We start from the raw sequence: 19156 nt of genomic DNA, 5'->3' as shown, positions 1-19156 counted from the left end.
GCTACAGGGAGGTTATCTCAGCTCTTAGTGGCGTTCAAGTTTCTCTAGTTAAGAAAAGTCTTATAAAGTCAAATGACTTTGTTTTTGTAATGACCTGATATAATTAAATAATACACAAGAAGATAAAGCAATTAACTTTTGCAGGCCAGCTTAATAAGAGATGTTTGTGATACAGTATCAGAGGAGATCTTACTTCGTTGCCCTTCCCATGAGATGTGCTGTGACTGTCATTGGTCTCCTCTTCATCGAACACACCTGTGTTCTTGCCTGCTTTCCTCTTTGGCTTCTTCCCTTCCTGTTCACTATCACTGCTACTGGTCTCATTTTGATCATCGTCATCGTCGTCGTCATCATCATCGTCATCATCATCCTCGTTGTCCTCTTCATTGCTACCCCCACCCTCCTCAGCCTCACTTCCTCCTTTCTCCTTGCCAGATGTCTTGCCTTTCTTTTTTCCTGCAGTAGGCCTCCAGTCATTGTCATCCTCGCTGTCATAATCGTCCATTACGTTCAGATGCTCCATCGTGGTGAAGTCAAGCATGGGTCGGTTCCGCCGTAGGTTCCATTTTTTAGGCTCCGTCAGGCCTTCTTCTGCAGTACCACTCCCGTTTGGTTCCGTGTCGGAGGCTTTTTCTCCTTTCTTGCGATTCTTAGAGGTTCCTACTGCTTCTTTGCTGCTGGTCTCCTCTGAGAAAGATTTTTCTTTGGGTTTCTCCTCCTCTTCGGTGTCTTCGGCCAAATCTTTGGCCTCATCTTCATCTATGCCCTCCTCATTAGCTGAGCCGATGGCATCTGAGTCGCTCTCAGAGCCCGCAGCGCTCTCCTTTGAACCCTCTTCGTCACTTCCATTCCCAGTGCCATCTGAACCTAATCGCAAACAAATGTGAGATAAGAGAAACAAATTTCCAGCATAAAGGGTCCTTTTTACATGTTTTTCGCTTGTATTGTGTAAAATATAAAACATTTGATATGATGCAAAATATGTGAAAAAAAAAATGAATGGTTATTTTTGGTTAAGTTCTAAAGTCCAAGACAAAATATTTTTTTTTTCCTTACACATACACAAATTGGTTATGATTACCTTTGTAAACCTTTGTGCAACTGTAATACAACCTGTGGCAATGATTTATTAAATTCAATATCTGAATAATGTCACATTGTGCATTAAGGTTCAGATCAGAAAGTTCAACATACAAAACAACTTTAAGACCCAAAGGCGTCAAAGTGTTAGTATTTCATTATCAGGTGGCAAACATTTCTGCACTTTTGTTGACAGAGGCTTGATGGGATAGCTTTGGGTTAACCTCCAGCCTGTCAGGTGATATAAAAACATTGCCTATGTGACTCTAGTGTCAGCAACACGTTGCATGAGGTCTTATCAAGCCGGGCAACGGTGACACGAATAGTGATGAAAGTCTCATCTCTACCTCAGCAGCTGCTTCCAAGATAGGTGAGAAAACACAAGCAGGGAACAGGTCTAAAACAACCCTCTTTAATGAAAATTTGAACAGTATAAATCAGTTATGTTTTTATATTTTAAAAAGGACATTTCATGAAAATCTAACTTTTTCCATGTTTAAGTGCTATAATTGGGTCCCAAGTGCTTCTATCAACCTATTCTATTCTGTCTCCCCTTGTGATGTCAGAAGGGGATAATACCACCGCTTAATCTGCACTTTCCAACCACAACACTGTAATTTAGTGCAGAGATCAGCTCATTTGCATTTAAAAGGATACACCCAAACAGCACATTTTTGCTCACACCTACAAAGTGGCAATTTTAACATGTTATAATAAATTATCTATATGCTATTTTGAGCTAGAACGTCACATACTTACTCTGGAGACACCAAAGATTTATTTTACATCTTTAAAAAGTCTTGTGAAATGTCCACTTTCATTTTTTTTTTACTTTTTGTCCATGTTATAACAGATCCATCATGCAAGGCATCATATATCAATTTGAGTACACTAAGAACTTAGATCTATTTGATAATCTATATAAGATAAAGTTATTATGAGATAAATTAAAAAGATTACCTGATGCATCCCCTACTTCAAAATCACTGTCGTCTGAACTATCATAATCCAGAGCATCCAGCAAAGAGGCAGCCAAAGGCTTCACTTGTCGCCGTTTCGACCCACGATCCACTGGAGACAAAGTTGATAAATAATTTTGTTATCCAATCCAAACATGAAAAGCAGCAACCAGATTAGACAGCATGCCATTAAAATGTTCATGTAGCTCAATAGTAAATCATTGCATAAGCAGCACAAAAGGTTGTGTGTTCAATTTTAGGGAACACTTATAAATAATATAATGTATACCTTGTAATGCACTGAAAGTCGCTTTGGATCAAAACGTCTGCCAAATGCATAAATGTAAAATAGACAGAGAAAATTGCAAAGCACGAATGCACATTATTATCCATTTATTATTTTGCAATCGATGTAGATTGCTTTTAAATACACATAGATTTACAAGTGCAAAGGGATTATTAGAAATAAATTGAATGTTTTGTAATTGAAGCCAGGCTGTGGCTTTGTTTTAAGATTTGGTGAGCTGTCATCCTAGACAGCACAGACTTTAGTACTAAGCATGCGTTATATATCAGTTCAGATTACACACACAACTCAGCTCCTCAAAATACTGCAAATGCTTATGATGAACAAAACGCTGTTTATTTATGCACCTGAATACATTTAAATAAAACCCCTGTATTTATAGCTGGCTAAAGAAGCTAGTTTATGAAAGAAGAAACGTGGTGAGATTAATTCGGATATAACGTGGATAATGTATAACGCAAATGATATTTTGTTATATCATATTCTTGTGGAGCTGAAGGATGGACAGAACAACACCACATCAGTTAGCCAGCAAGCTAAAGCAGCATTAGCATTTTGCTATCTTATCCTGTTTAAGATGCCATTTTACACAACGGGCTTTCAATTCTAAAGATAAATCAGTTGTGCTATTTTATTTCTTTGTCAATATGTATTATATAACGATAAGAGTTACTCACTTTATGGGATTTTTGCGTGTGGATAGCTTGGACAAAGGTACAACGAACGCCTCCTCAGTTCATGTTCTGCGTATTACGTCATCGCTATTGCGTATTACGTAAACACATTTTGCTGACGTTCGCCGCACGGAAACCATAGCAACCCCTGCATCACTTTGAGCAGTCAGTCACAGCTCACAGTTTGTGGCTGTTTCTCAATATGCGTTCTTCAGCGATCTTGCGTCCTCGTGTCCTCGCTCTACGTCATCATTAACGGTCGAAGTTCATTCCAATTCTCAAGAACGCAAGGACAGAGGACGCGCGAAAATATCCGGATGTGTTCTTGATATCGAGGATGCATCGAGTGCAGACTTGCTGAAATCGCTTTACGCCCCAGAAGTCATTGCGGCAAAACTTCTGAGTTCGTTCTTCCAAGGTCGCCTGGCAAGACCGATCTCCACGAGGACGCAAGTCCGTTCTTTGCGTTCTTGGAATTGAGAAACAGCCCATGTTTTGGACTGCCGTGATACGAAAATGTAATGGTGTGAAGTTTACATAACCTTTTTTTTAATTATGATAAAAGCTTGGTAAATGAGACATACAATATGAATCTTGTGATGCTTTTGGTTAAGTTTAAAATCTATCGATGTAAATTTGTTGTGCTTAAAGTAAATACAGAAAATAACACTTTCCAATAAGGTTCATTTGTTAACATTAGTTAATGTATTAACTAACATGAATAAACCATGAGCAATACATTTGTTACAGTATTTATTAATCTTTGTTAATGTTACTTAATAGAAATAAAGCTTTTAATTGTTTGTTCGTGTTATTGAGTTAACTAATGTTAACAAGATTTTAATAAAGTATTAGTAATTGTTGAAATTAACATTAACCAAGATTAATAAATGCTGTATATGTGTATTAGTTCATGTTAATTAATGTAGTTAATTAATGTTAACCAATGAACCTTATCGTAAAGTGTTACCAAATACACTCAAAAAAATTATTCAAGCCCTTCTTAGAAATGACATATTAAAATTGTTTTCAATACATTTAAAATACCTCATTAAGAGCAATAAGTGTATATATTTAATTAGTCTAACACAAAATGAATATGTACTATAATTTATTGATTTCTTTTTAATTGCGTTAACACAATTAGTTTGAGTTTGGGTTCGGGAAAAATAATTTCCCAGCATGCTTTGCATGCAACTGCTTTTGGAGAGTAATTTCTGGATTAATTGATTAACATAAAGCACTGTAGTCTAAAAACTTTATTAGTCCCTTACAATAACGTTACACACTAAGGATCTAACTTAAAAAAAATTAACAGAATATATAAAGAAGCATTTCTATATTACAAAAATATTAAATTAAAGGGGATATTTCATGAAAATCTGACTTTTCCATATTTTAATGCTATATTTGTGTCCCCAGCATCTATCAACCTAGAAAATGTGAAAAAGATCAACCCAGTAACTTAGTTTTGGTAGCATTCTCTGTAAGCATGTAAAAAAATAGGTCATTAAAATTCGGCTCCCTTGTGATGTCAGAGGGGGAAAATACCGCCCCTTAATCTGCACTATTCAACCACAGCACTGCCGAGAGAGAGAGAGGGGGGGGGGGTGAGAGAAAGAAAGAGAGAGAGGAAAAAATAATTGACAGCACAAGTTTGCATTTCATCAGCTCATTTGCATTTTAAAGGACACACTCAAAAACAGCAATTTTTTTGCTTACATCTACATAGTGCCAATTTTAACATGCTATAATAAATTATCTATATGGTATTTGGAGCCAGAACTTCACATACGTACTCTGGGGACACCAAAGATTTATTTTACATATTTAAAAAATCTTGTGAAATGTCCCCTTTAAAGCACAGTTTTTCTTAGTAGGCCTATTACTGTAATACACTCTCTTAATAAGAACCTCTACTGTCACATACTTTATTTCACAGTCATGTTAGGGTTTACATTTTGTAGATATAAGTTTCTTTGATGCCTGTTCGTATGTGATTTTTGGTTTATAATTTAATTTTAGACTACTTCCACAAGAAAACTGTTTGCCATTCAAATGTTTCATTCTGTATTCACTAAAAAAGTAAAATGTGTTTTTTTTTCACTTTATTGCAAGTGCTTGTATTTACTTTTACATGACATTGTTTTATTCTGCAGACACTAAACTTGTGACCTTGGTGTTGCAATGCTCTACCAGTTGATCTCTGTAAGCCATGTGTTTACAATACTGGTTTTTATTTTATTAAATAGATACTTTTTTAACTAAAGAATCTTTCTGTCTCCCCTAGCTCTGACTGATACTGTAGATTTTATCCAGAGGCAAAGCTTGTGAGACATATGGAAGCGTAAGCATATGTTTGATTTGATTATTGCTTTGTTTTCTTCTTACTGTCATTACTTACAACTCCCTAAGATTCTTCAATGCACACTAGCTGTTCATGTTTTTTACAGTTAGTCCCTATACCATTAAGCAACTCCTCTCTATCTATGACTGAAATATGTTCATGCTTGCAGCTTTAAACAAAAGTCCAGTGCTTATCTGTTTCGTTCAATTTATTAGAAATAAATGTAATACATTTTAATTGTTTTTAAAATGTTATGTCTGTCTTATATCCTAGTTTCATAATTTTAGCGCATAATTTATTTAAAACAAAATAACACAGCTAGAACAAATAAGCTATTTAACTAGTCAGTGGAATCAATCCCAATAAACTCTTTTAAGTACAAACATGAATTTCAGCATAACAAGAACAATGTTATGAGAATAGGAAATCTCACTCGACAATTTTGGCTTGTTTTGAGAGCGTCTCTTGTTTCTATTGTCCTCCGTTGACTTTGCCAGTTTAGCAAACAGGAGACGATTAAAATAAATGAGCCTAGATTGATCCCGATACACAGCAAGGGGAAGACTGATGGGTAAAGGCACACGCAAGGGATGATTACGACTGTCCTTGCCGATGACAAATGGCACTGTATTGTGCTGGAAAGCCACAGTTTTTTATCCCTTGGCATCAAAACACTTGGAATATCATCGTCACCATCCCTGTCACTATTCTATTGCCAGCATTCTCCATTGTGGATGACATTTGATATTGCCAATGGATGAAATAAAAGAGGAATGCTGAGGGGAATATAATTGAGCAGCAGCACATTTCTGTGAGTGTGTCTGAGGCAGCATTTATTTAAATGCCATATTTTGGGTTGATTGGTATTTTATTATAATGCAAGGTTACAGCATTTTCCCTTTATTTCAGTATGCACAGAGTATAGGTATTATTAGTTGTTAACTGAGTAATTGGTCCAGCCATATCACTTCCAAACCATAGAAAATTCAGAACTGGGACCTTGGTACATGAGAATGATATCACTTGACAAATGCAGTTCCCTATCCCGTGTCCACAGGAAATTTGGCGACATATTGTATATCCAAGACCCTGCCCCGTCCTACTGTAAAAAAATACATTTTTTATGTCTTTATCCTTATAGTACAAACCTTACACTGCAGTCTTACAATATACTGTAGTCTTATTCAGTAACTAATATAAACATCTACTCGTGCAGATATTCGTGTAAATAGTGATGAAGCTAAAGGCTGTGAATTGAGAGATCCTGCTCAAGCATACATGAGTCACATAGGGATCTTGAGAAACTGTCCTCCTGCAGATATCTGTCAGCTTGATGAGCCAAAAGACAGAAGCAATCACATTAAGAACAAGAAAAACACAAGGTTTAGGAAATATAAACATTACTATAAAGACATACTGTACCACACCAGCTTTAAAACCTCATTTGAAGAGGAGTAATTGCATCGGCTATTATTTATGAACCCCGAAGTATGTTACGGAATGCTCGCATTGATCAACTGCCTGCACCAGTTTAATGTTTTGCATTTAAATTGAAATATTTATTCATTCATATGGTGTAAATCATACCACGTCGGCTACCGTTTATCTTTGCTGAGGTTTCCATTGCTTTTCCTTGCGATCTCTTTCACCGGAGCGTGTGGCTGAAATTGAGTGAATTTGATTACAAACACGTTGCTCCTGTTTGGAGATGTTATCTTACTGCTATCTTAATGTGAACCCTCCATGTGCAGGCTAAACTTATTTCATAATTTCATCTTTTTTTTGGAAATTATTATTTACTCTTATACCACGGGGTTGGTGAATGCTTTATTCTTATTGGTTGAGAAATGTTCCACAGGTGTAGATTATTTTTCAATAAATGCACACCAAACCTGTCAAATGTCTTAAAATAACCACCAGAATGGATATAAGCGGAATAATTGACTCCGGTCTTTTTAATTATTTGAAAGTACACCCGCGGTGTAACCACCTGTAAACACCTTGGGTGTAAATTATTTTCAAATTATGAATGTGTAACAAAATTACTCTAGCTGTTGAAGGTATTAGCATCCATTAGAGTTTATCCATCAAAATATATAAATATATGTCATGTTTGCAACGCCTGTGGTCAGTCATTGAAAAAAACAGATATCTCTAAAATCATATGATCAGATTACACAACATATTTCTGACCAACAATTAAACCTAACATCGACTGTAACTTTTATTTCTTAAGCTTAAAGCAACACTATGTAGTTTCCACGTAAAAATGACTTACAGCTTCCCCATGTGGTTGAAAAGCGCAACAGTGCCTGGTATCAGATACTCTTCTGCAGGCAGGGGGAGGGGCAGGCTGTGTTTCCTACCCTCCACCGCCACTTTCAGAGTGTGCTTGTAGCAGCTAGGAGGCTGCTCAGGTTGCAGCAACAGTACAATTTGTCCAGTTAAAAGTTGTTCTATCACTGAAATTATTTTAGAGACATTATTTAAAGGTAAAAAAACCACATAGTGTTGCTTTAAATTGTGCTAAAACACCTTTATTCAAAATCGTTTCAGCTACTGTGCATGCGCAAAAGTTGGCAAGTAGAGCCCTCCCACAGTAAATCATTAGTCTTTATCTAGCTGTTGATGATTGGTTCATTTAACTGGAAGGCGGGACTTCTATCACCAAAGCGGCCATACTTTCATTGTCCCCTATTCAAAGGCCCTGTCCCAAATGGCGCACTTCACGTGGACTTTTGGTCTTGTGGCCTTAAATTGCGCATTCTCGAGTCTGTATGGTGTCCCATCTGTCATTTTTATTCTCTGAGGTCTGCTCATCAGCGCCCCCTTTGCACCCTTGATGCGATCTTCGGCAGGCTTTGCGCACTTTACCAACCCAGAAAATCTTGCGAAAGAGCAATCAGACCAATCGGAAGACGGAAGGGAGGAGTTCACACTAATGGGCAACTTCTCTTCCTATTTCCGGCATGACGCTCGAGTCAGGGGTCCCTAAGGTCTGCACTACATGATGTCATCAAAGTGCGGACTCTGAGGACGTTCATAAGTCCGGAGTGTGGTATTTGGGACAGGGCCAAAGTAATATCAGTGCTCAATGGCCCTGTCCCAAATGGCACACTCCGGTATGTGGATTCATCAGAGTCCACACTTTGATGACATCATGTGGTGCAGATCTTGGGGACCCTTTGACGCGAGTCCACGAAGGCGCACCAGAGTCATATTTTGGGACAGACTCAAGCTTCACGCGGGAAATAGGAGGAGAAGTTGCCCATCATTATGAACTCCTCCCATTCGCCGTCTGATTGCTCTTTTGCAAGGACTTCTAGGTTGGTAAAGTGCATGAAGCCTCCAGCAGTGCAGGCTTTGCCAAAGACCGCATCAAGGGTGCAAAGGGGACACTGATGAGCACACTTCGGAGTGTAAAAATGAAGATGGGACACCCAATGGACTCATAGACTTAGCGAGCACACGCAATTTAAGGCCACGAGACCGAAAGTCCACATGAAGTGCGCCATTTGGGCTAGGCCAATCTTGTTATATCCAATAACTTCGTTTACAAACCATGTTTTGCAGATTTTTGGTATTTGGGGAAGGACATTCCCCTTTTAGAAAGCATTTGATTGGATATTTTGTCTTCTCCAACCTGAGTCATCACTATTTCCTGAGGATACTATTGAATATGACTACACTGTTATCCAGAAAAATAAAAACATTGTGTTTGTTCCATAGCCTGCGCCCAAATTAGTAAACATGCAGTATTCTTTGCCATTATAAAAGCATGCAGGATAATTGTTTGACCCAATGACTCCCATGCGATGGTGCTAATTTTCAGAGCTCTTTTATCTAACACCTTCTGCTAATTGGCAGTCAGCCTGTGACTCCTCTTTGCATCCGTTTGCAACTACCAGCAGTTGCTTCAAAGTTCAACTCCTGCTTCGTGTGGATTCTGTTGTTGTCCAAAAGGAACAGTGAAAAACGTTCCTCAGGACACAGCATAATGTTTGACTTAGAGGCCATGGTAGTTTTGATGAGGTTAATAGCATAGGTCCTCCTGCCCATCTTCTGCTGCCGTACAGATGAAAGGATGGCCACACGTCCATGTAACACTTTGTCCAGAGCCTCGGGCTAGTTCTTTTAAACATGCATTCTCAACCGTCTGCCCGACATTTCCATATGAGCTGATATTCGCTTTAATCAGCTGCCTCCCCTGCCTATTTCACTCTGCTATTCTTTGAATTAGATACACTATGTTTCCTCTTTGAAGTTAAATTTGTATTTCATTTTTGTACCCTCAATGATCGTTTTCCCTTTATTTCGTTTTTTTACATGAAAATGCAAAACCCTCATCTTTACTGAGGTTTTGATGGAATTTGAGGATTCATGTCAGAAACACCGGTCTTCAAAATGTCTGACGAGAAGCCAGTAAGACATTTTTATCATTCCCTAGTTTCCAATCTGTGTTTTTGGTGGACAGCCAAATACAATGGTAAATGGGGTCCAAATGGTTTGTAATTGGATCACTCAAACCAATACTCTCAATAAAGGCATGTGATAAAACGGCATTTCAGATTTCTATGTGAACTCAACACTTGTGATGGGATCACTCAAGACGGATCTCCCTTCTACTTTCACCTGCTGTATCACACACAGACGCCTCTTTTTCTCACCGTTCCATTAGTATGGTTTCATCTGATCCACTCATGGTCAATCACAAAGAAATCCATAAAGAAATCACCTCACAGTGCCCTTTCCTGAACTAGCATGCCTTGCGCATAGCCTTCAACCTTGCTACTTGTATGCTTTGATGTTTCAATCATATTCAGCCAACGTGGCCACTTGGATGATCAACAGAAAGACTGGAAAGCATCTGTCTGACAACTTTCAATTTCCCTTAAAAATGCGTCACTATTTATAAAAGTTCTGGCCACTCTCTCCTTGGTGCAGTAGACAGAGCTTCCATTTCCCTGATGGATTGGCTGTCATATTCCGACAGTGCAGTGCTTCTTTTAGTTTATAGACGTCTCTGTGCTCCTGACGCCACAGTGTGCGCCATCGTTTTTCTCTCTTATCGTCCTGCTGCTTTGCTCGGCTCCAACACATAAACACAAACAAGCAGCTAGGGAGGAATATCATTACATTTTTTTCTGCTCTGAAACTTTCTCCTTATTGCTAGTCACTAACTAAGCAGCGCAAATGGAATTACTTTTCCCTGATTAAATCTCATTTCATTCAGCTTTGTTTCGTGGGATGTTTCTTGGGAAGTTAATGTGTGTTTATTTTATTTTTATTTTTTTGGGAGGACAACAGGTGTTTTTTGACGCAGTTATTGAATTGATTCAGTTTGGTATTATAGCTGTTTTTCCTGTTTCGTGTGATTCTTACTGAGACAGACTGTAACCACTGTGCAAATGTTTAACACACACACAGAATCCTAGCTGTCCGTATGAAGTTTTTGTACAGCAAAATTATATGATCAATAAACTGAAATTTCATTCATAGAAATGCAATGACCTTTTTTTTACAGTTATGTAAGATAATGTTAGCTCCAAGTTGTAAGGTTTATAGCAGATCTGCAATAAGTTGGGTCAAATATGGACATTTTTTAGTTTCATTTTCACTCTAAAAACAAACGGTGCTATATAGCACCAAAAGTGGTTCTTTGCTCATAATCATAGAAGAACCGTTTTTAGTGCCATATAGCACCGGTGAAGCACCGGTGAAGCACCGGTGAAGCACCATATAGTGCTATGTAGAACCAAATGTGGTGCTATAGTGGTGCTATATGGCAGTGTTTCCCAACCCTGGTCCTCGGGCACCCCCTCCCAGAAAGTTTTAGATGTCTCCTTATTTAACACACCTGATTCGACTCATCAGCCTCCTTCCAAAATGGTAAACATGTGTCCCTAACAAGCTGATGAGTTAAATCAGGTGTGTTAAATAAGGAGACATCTAAAACTTTCTGGGAGGGGGTGCCCGAGGACCAGGGTTGGGAAACACTGCTATATGGCACCTATATGGTTCTACACAGGTGCTTCACCGGTGCTATATGGCACTAAAATGGTTCTTCTGTGTTTACGATTCAAATCAACAGTTTTGGTGCTATATAGCACCGTTTGTTTTTTTAGAGTGTACCTTACAGTTGGGTTTGTCTATATTTAGTAAAGTTATTTTAGTTATTAAGTTATTTAAAGAGCACCAATGGTCCGATTAATGATTTTACATTTCCTTTGGTGTGTTAGTGTGTATGTTAACAATATGCAAAATTTACATACCCAAAATAAACGATGACGCAAGTTATCATCTCCAACATAAATCTCTTTTCTTGGACTAAACACACGGATTGTAGGCAACAGTTTACTTCCTGCGATTGGTGATGTAGTAAAGACCGACATTATCATAATTCCTCTCGCTTTGGACTCACAGCCTGTAAGTTAACTCCCATTAGCATTGCATTGTGAGCGAATCTTTCAAACATGGTAAGGAGCGTCACATTTTCGGCTGATGTCAGAGGTATTCAGGCCAATCACAACGTACAGATTCGCTGGCCAATCAGGGACACAGAGCTTTTCAAATCCATGCGTTTCAGGAAGAGAGTAAAATCTGATGTGTTTTTAACCATAAACCACGCAAACACATTGTATTTTAACAAATACACAAAATAAAAATTTTTTGCTATGAAATAGGTGCTCTTTAAAAAAACAGAGAATGAGTTAACTATGAGATAACTTGTGCAAGTGTACTTTACTTGTACTGTACTGCACAAAGGCTGGGTTGTCTCAACCCATGGTAGGGTATAATATGGCTCCAACTTACAGGCTTAAATTAATGTATGCTTGGATGTTTTAACCCAAAATTCAACTTGGGTTAACAGCTGTGACCCCACAGTTGGGTCACATATGGACATTTCAACATAAACTCGTGGCAGTACTTTACGTTCAATTCTTAATTTATTCATTTTAGTACAATCTGCTTTCACATTGGGGTTAAAGTTGAGGTTTTAGGATATTTCACATCATACAAATTCACATGAAACCGCCAACATGTAAAAAAGATAGATATGCAGTAGACCTCTAAGATCAGGTTGGAAATTTAAACCAACTATTGGGTTTGCCCATATTTTACTCAACAACTTTGCATTTTTTAAAAGCGGACACATGCGCTGAGAGGTACAGCATCAAATATTGATTGTTCGGCTCCTTCAAACACGTCTTAGTCTGTTTATCTGTTTATTAATGTTTATCTGTGTGCATGTTGGTGCAGTAAACTACTTTACTTGTGTGTCCGCATGTAAGCGCACGTATGTGACCTGGTGGACATTGTCTTCCTGGTGAATCTCGTCCCTCCTGCAGGCCTCTATGTGAGAGTGAGCTTATCAGTGTCGACCAGAGTCTCCCACATTCCCAGCTACCTCCGTTGCCTGAGAGGAAAATAAATTGCACCCATGCAGTTAATAAGAATGAGAAATATTGAGTGAGACCCACACAACCATTACAAAGAGTAAGAGAGGGCGGGAGAGAGAGAAAGAGGGAGAGAGAGGGAGATGTTTTGAAATGTCTGAGATAAACTTAAGTGTTCGCAAACAATGTTTTCGGTCCGTGAAACGAAACATCTTTCCATGCCGTCATTTCCTTTTATGGTCGTAATGAACAATAAGACGCAGTTTCTCCAAGCCACTAAACTACATACACACATACTAACCAACCTCCCCCTTCGCCCACCAAAACAAACACTTATTTCCATCACATTATGCCGGAAGTGTCATGGGTGCATATTGAATTCCCTTCACCGATGTGACTGTGTCTATGACAGGTAATTACACATTGAATGCTCTTTTTGTTCATTCGTTTCCTGGAAATGGAAATCCATCTTTGCATGGTGAGACAGTGTCAAGAAATTTCATTTGGTATTTACGAGTTCAAGCGTTACATGCGCTATCAGAGCCAGGAAAACCCGAAACCATCTTTCACTGATTTATAGTAAAATTGTGTGAAATTACCATAGGTTAGCATTTTATTTATGGCTATAAGCACTACATTATGCATAGTGCGCTCAAACTATAAACAGCCAAATGGTTATGTTCGGATCAGTCGACTTTGTTTGTTTGTTTGTTTTGAGATTGTATGTATTTCTCTGCACACTGTATGTAAAGTATGGTTGTTTGGTAATAAATTACATATATCGCATTTTCTCCCACGAGGGCAATGATCTTACCACAAGGGTGTGTGTGTGTGTGTGTGTGTGTGTGTGTGTGTGTATGTGTGCGTGTGTGCATGTGTGTGCATGCGTGCGTGTGTGTGTTCACAACTTGCATTGCCTGTTTAGTACTCACTTGGATGGGTTAAATGCAGAGGTCACATTTTGAGTATACCATACTTGACAAAAGATGTCATACTTTTATTAATTTTGTGACACTGTCCAGCTCAAAAATTTCACTAAATAAAAAGTTGATCTAAGTACATCTAAGACTAAAAACGACAGTTAAATAAAGTTTGAATGAAGTCACTAAGTTGGTTGGGCTAAACTTGCAGCGTTTAAAACAAACCCTGACCAAAATGCTTCAGGAAAATCAATTCAGTTCTGCCTAGCGAGCACTGTAATTAAACCAGCTGCTTAAAAATCATTGCCTAAACTTGATCATGCTGCACTTACTAATAAATTCATTACACATCACAATTCAAATGAAATAAGTATATTTGAATGCTTGTTTGTGCTTCCTGTGTTTCATTCAGTGGATTCAGCAGTAGTATGGATTGACTCAATGTGTTGGATTAGGATTGGTTATTAATTTAATATATGTCTTTAATTTAATATACATGACCCAAACATCTATTTTCGCACACAGCTGCCAGGTAAGTCAGCATGGATCAGCTACATCAGGGATGGGCAACTGGCTGCCCGAGGGCCGCACACGGCCCGGGGTAAATTCTAATACGGCCCGGTGGACCATACTACACTCCCAAACAGGAGGGGGTCCTCACAGTAAGCATGGTCCCGTGTTTGGGCTTATGTGAAGAAGAGGTCTTCACGGAGTCTGAAAACCCAAGGTCCGAACCAAGACCTGATCAGGTTCGGGTCTAAAAGTTTCATGCATGTCTCGGACACGGGTCTGGTACAATAATCCGGTCTCGAGTTATTTAAAATGAATGTGTTTTTGCCGAACGAACCCGATAAGCCCTGAACTCTCGCATGTGTGTGTCAATGTCCTTTTCAAACCTCTCCTCTGTTTGCAAGAGCGCTTGCGACATTGTGTGGCTGGCGATAGGTTAATTTTCGTTCAGACAGACATGTCAGATATTTTTAAATGTACATTTTTGGGGTTACCTTGGTGTCATCGTCATATAAACAAATGGAGCAGCTCGCCAAATTTGTTGCGAGGCCACCGGGGCTGCAGACTGCACACATGTCAGTTTACATTCGGGTCAAGTCGGGTTAAAACCAATGCCACGGGTTTGGGTGACGGGTCGTTCTCGGGCCAGAATTGCTCTCAGATTTGAAAGGTAAAATACATTGTTATTAACATTTTTTATATATATTTTATTTTGAATTTATGTGTTATTTATTTCAAATAATTTTGTTCTCTAAGGGCGGGATGAGAAACTCCTCTATACTAATTTAAAAGTGCCTTGCTTGTTACAGATGTTAAAGCAATGCAGTTAAGAAGTTTTATCTGAAATGCTTGTCCACTAAAAAAATAAAGTTATGATTTAGAATTAGCATAATTGCTAAGTTTTATAGTTACAATCTTTAAAGACATGTTAATTGTACATTGTGGTTTCTTAATAAAGGAAATTAAGAATGATGTAAATAGTGCGTGTGGTTCTGGCCCCCTTGGTATAAAGGAGAAAAATGCTGGCCCTCTGCATTATCAAAGTTGCCCATCCCTGAGCTACATGGTGAAAATGTATTTACTGTGCATTGATGTCCAAAAGCCTGGGACCACAAAAACGGGGATTTAAAGAAACAGTATGTAGGATTGTGGCCAAAACTGGTACTGCAATCTCACAACTAGTGGCCAATACACAACATGACAACATAACCATCAGTTGAGGGCTGCAAATCCATTTTTTTAATGACAATTTCCTGGCCAGACCACTGTTGTCAGTGATATGAAAATGATTTCTTAATGTCGGTTGACATATCAGGGCCATTTTATGATTAATTGATATAACTTTCTTACATACTGTTCCTTTAAATCTAACTTAATGGGGCGGTTTTCCGGACAGGGATTAGACTAGTCTTTATAGACTATTTTTACATAAAATAAGAGCTTTCCAAACTGACAACAACTTGCACTAACATATCTTAAAATGCATCAGGGCCCACAAGTAATGTTTTTAGTAAGGCATGTTTGTTAAAGGGGCCATGAATTTGTCGATTTTATACGGTTGTCTGAGGTTCACCTATGATGTTCGCATGGTTTTTACATTCAAAAACAGCAAGAGCAATAAGTAATAGGCTATTTTGTAACATGGATTAGTGGCTCTCTGGAAAAATGGTTCGTTTGAAGGGGCGGGCCGCATTGAAGACCTGGATGTAAGCCCACTGCTATGATTGTATAGCTTCATTCCTCATCATTACATGTGGGGAAATGTTTTAAAAACATTAATTTGTAAAAATAGCAGCCGAACACAAATATGTTTGAGCCACAAAAAGATTCTGGGTGCTAAAGATTATACACATAAATGGCAATACGTATAGCAAAGTAGAAACAAAACTTTAAACTTGACGTGACTTTATTACCGTATACAACACAGCAAGCACGCATCAGAATCTAAACTGCGGCTGATAAATTCTTATCACTAACTTTGCATATTTCTATTGTGCTTGTGAGGTTGCTCTTACATACACGTAACGTTACATACCACAGTTATATGATAAAAAACCTTTGTTGGGTGTTTGACCTTTCAAACGCAATTTGCCTAAATTACCGTATACAACACAGTAAGCGGGCATCAGAATCTAAATTGCTGCTGGTAAGTCCTTCCTTATCACTAACTTTGTATATTTCTATCGTTATATTACAGTCGTATTGTTAAGTGTTGCAGCTTTATTAATCGTTTAATGTTTTTAGTAAATTAAACAGTCAAATATACATGTTTAGACACTTATGTTATAACAGGACATATCAAGCGATCTCTTACTAAGCAATAATAAAACGTAGTAACTTAAATCAAGTAAAATGTTTTACTTATTGTGTATACTGTTGTGTCATTCCGGCCAGATGCAATATTAGTGGTGATTTTAATCACAGTCTCTCTGCAAATCCAGGACCGACTTGTGGGTTCTTTACAAATGAATCCATGGTACACAAAGTAAACAAACACTCTCCACGCAAGCTGGAACTTCTTTATAAACAAACTTTAACCACGCATTCCTAATGTTATGTTCCGAGCCTCCATTATACAGTGTCTGTGTTCTTCCCATAGACGGTTCTTTGACAACCGAGCACTCCATTGGGTACTCATAACAGATCACTGGTCAACATAAAAGTCTCTCAGGAAAAATGTATTTAAAAGTCATTTTGGTTACATTTGGCAATCTTTAAAGTAGGGCTGCACGATAAATCGCATGTGTTTGTCACGCGCATCTCATCAGTAATGCCGGTTCCTTGATTAGTATTATCGCCATCAGCTGTTTTCAGTTGGAGTAGCTTTAACTACACAGAGCCAGAGTTCACTGACAATCGGGGCAATTTCGCCTTAATTATTGCGGACGTATCGCCTGCGATATGTATGCAATATGGCCCAGCTTGTCAGTGAACTACGGCTCTGTGCAGTTAATGTCGCGCCATCTGAAAGCAGCTGATGGTGATTTAATACTAATCAAGGAACCGGCATTACTGACGTTTTATCGATTTATCGTGCAGCCCTACTTTAAAGACATGTTTACTGATAGTTGAGACACTGCATGGTTTGCTTTAACCCTGGCCCACATGTGTGTCACGCGAAGCTGTGGGCGGGGCTACAAAATTGGTCATTGTATTTGAGTTTGGAGAGGTGTTTCAATTCTACTCTGACGTCATATTTCGGCACATTCCTGAATAGACTATTTTTCTGGCTTGGTGCCAAAAACTGTTATATTTCAGTAGCACGGACGTTTTCAGTTTTTAAAACTTGCAGGATGTTCATTTAAGTATGATGACCTCTTATATAACAAATTATCAAGTTAAAATTGATTTTGTTTGATTCACCGTTCCTTTAAAACTATAACTATAGTCTATAATATCTACCTAATATTCAAACAAATAGATATTTAAAAAAATACATACAGTTAATAACAAGAAATAGGCTATGTGACTAGATTTTTATCAACTACAGTACCAACTATGGTTATCAACTATGTTAACTCCTTTAAGTCAAATTTACTATGCATCATTGAAGAAACACATAAAGGCAATGTCACCTGTGAGGAAATCATATCCAGCTTTTAAGATAAACCAGTCAAATCCGTCCAAAACATTTTGCATATGTTCGCATACTGATGCAGTCTTCTACAAAACCTGATTCATTTATGCACTAAAATATTCACTTCTACTGCTCCTGTTTCTGTTCAATAAATGTCACAGCAAACATGATATACACTGTACCTCACAGGAAACCATACATGAAATATAACTCACATCACACAACTTGTCCTGCATTCATCAGATGCCCGCAGATCGCTGTGTGGCTCCAGTCAACGTGTGTTGTGAAATGTTTATATTCATTTCCTCATGATTATGTCAATTTGATGGTAGTGATTACCCCCTTTACACACACACTCACACGCATACACACACACACACTAGGGCCGCTCATTGCAGAGAACATCATAAACAATTTACACGCCATTAGCTTTGTTTTGATCATATTTGTTTGACAAAGTGTCTAGCTGCGTGGCAGGCAGGCCTGTTATTTGCCATATCACGAGGAGCACAGGGAAGGCAGCCTGTTGGGGTATGAGGCATTAGGTTGCGTGATTAATTAGCATTCATCCATCTCCTAAAAATTCATATGTGCTTCATTTGTGTGGTGTTTACATTTTTAGTGGGAGTGAATGTGCACGTCTCTTTGTTGGTACCATTCATCCTGAATGTCAAAAACAAAAAGTGTTTATAACTACATGCATTAAGTTTTTACACTGTTTTGTGTGTCTTGATGTTTTGTGTGGGTCGTGTCTTGATGTGCAAAGTAAAATCCTGCAGGTTTTATCAGTTTAAGATTACAGATTGCCTGCAGAGGGCACTGTACATTAGAGCAATGGTGACTGCTATAAACTACTTGCCAAAAGCACACAAAACCACAAAGAATAGTCCATTCTTTGCTTTTCTATGCCACCAAAGCTTATGACAAAATACTGATACAGATCAGATAAAACTGATGGGTGGATAATTTTGGATGTTCATATTTTTCCATTTATGTTATGCAGTTGGCAGATGCTTTTATTTAAAGTGATTCACAATACATGTGCACACTTATTTGTTGAGAATCAAGCCTATAACCTCTCCACTGCCAGTACAATGCTCTACCAATTAAACTACATTAATACATCCTCTTATAATAGGTAAATATGCAGAAAGAGCCATAAGTGTTTGCCAACCTGTTTTTATAAAATAATATTTATTTACAGTGCAGTGATGTTAATTATACACTTCATATTTAATATAAAGAGCAAATAAAGGCATGTTAGCTATTATTCAATACACAGTTATATCTCCTGTACCTTAAAAAAAGCTTGCAGATATTACCCAATGCTATCTCAAGGCAATATTTTAGAGAGAAAGGAAAATAGGAGTTTTGGGAAAGCTCAG

At 38.1% G+C, this 19156-nt stretch overlaps 1 protein-coding gene across 3 annotated transcripts in view; it reads right to left on the bottom strand.

The window, feature by feature from the left end:
* Positions 1–3160, bottom strand: part of phf14 (PHD finger protein 14) — a 94164-nt gene extending 91004 nt beyond the window's left edge. For all 3 annotated transcript variants that reach the window (XR_008648159.2, XM_055219605.2, XM_055219606.2), the window contains exons 1-3: positions 3024–3160; positions 2041–2151; positions 194–867 (exon numbers count right to left, since the gene is read on the bottom strand). Coding sequence is in view for 2 of the 3 variants with exons in the window: in XM_055219605.2 (XP_055075580.2) it covers positions 194–867; positions 2041–2151; position 3024 (786 nt within the window). In the remaining variant the exon portion in view is untranslated. The remainder of the gene's footprint in view (positions 1–193; positions 868–2040; positions 2152–3023) is intronic.
* Between the last annotated feature and the right edge of the window lie 15996 nt (positions 3161–19156).

This window comes from Misgurnus anguillicaudatus, chromosome 20, assembly GCF_027580225.2.
Source record: "Misgurnus anguillicaudatus chromosome 20, ASM2758022v2, whole genome shotgun sequence".
Taxonomy (NCBI): Eukaryota; Metazoa; Chordata; class Actinopteri; order Cypriniformes; family Cobitidae; genus Misgurnus; species Misgurnus anguillicaudatus.
Note: the sequence above shows the minus strand (reverse complement) of the source record. Positions and strands in the feature narration are given on the sequence as shown.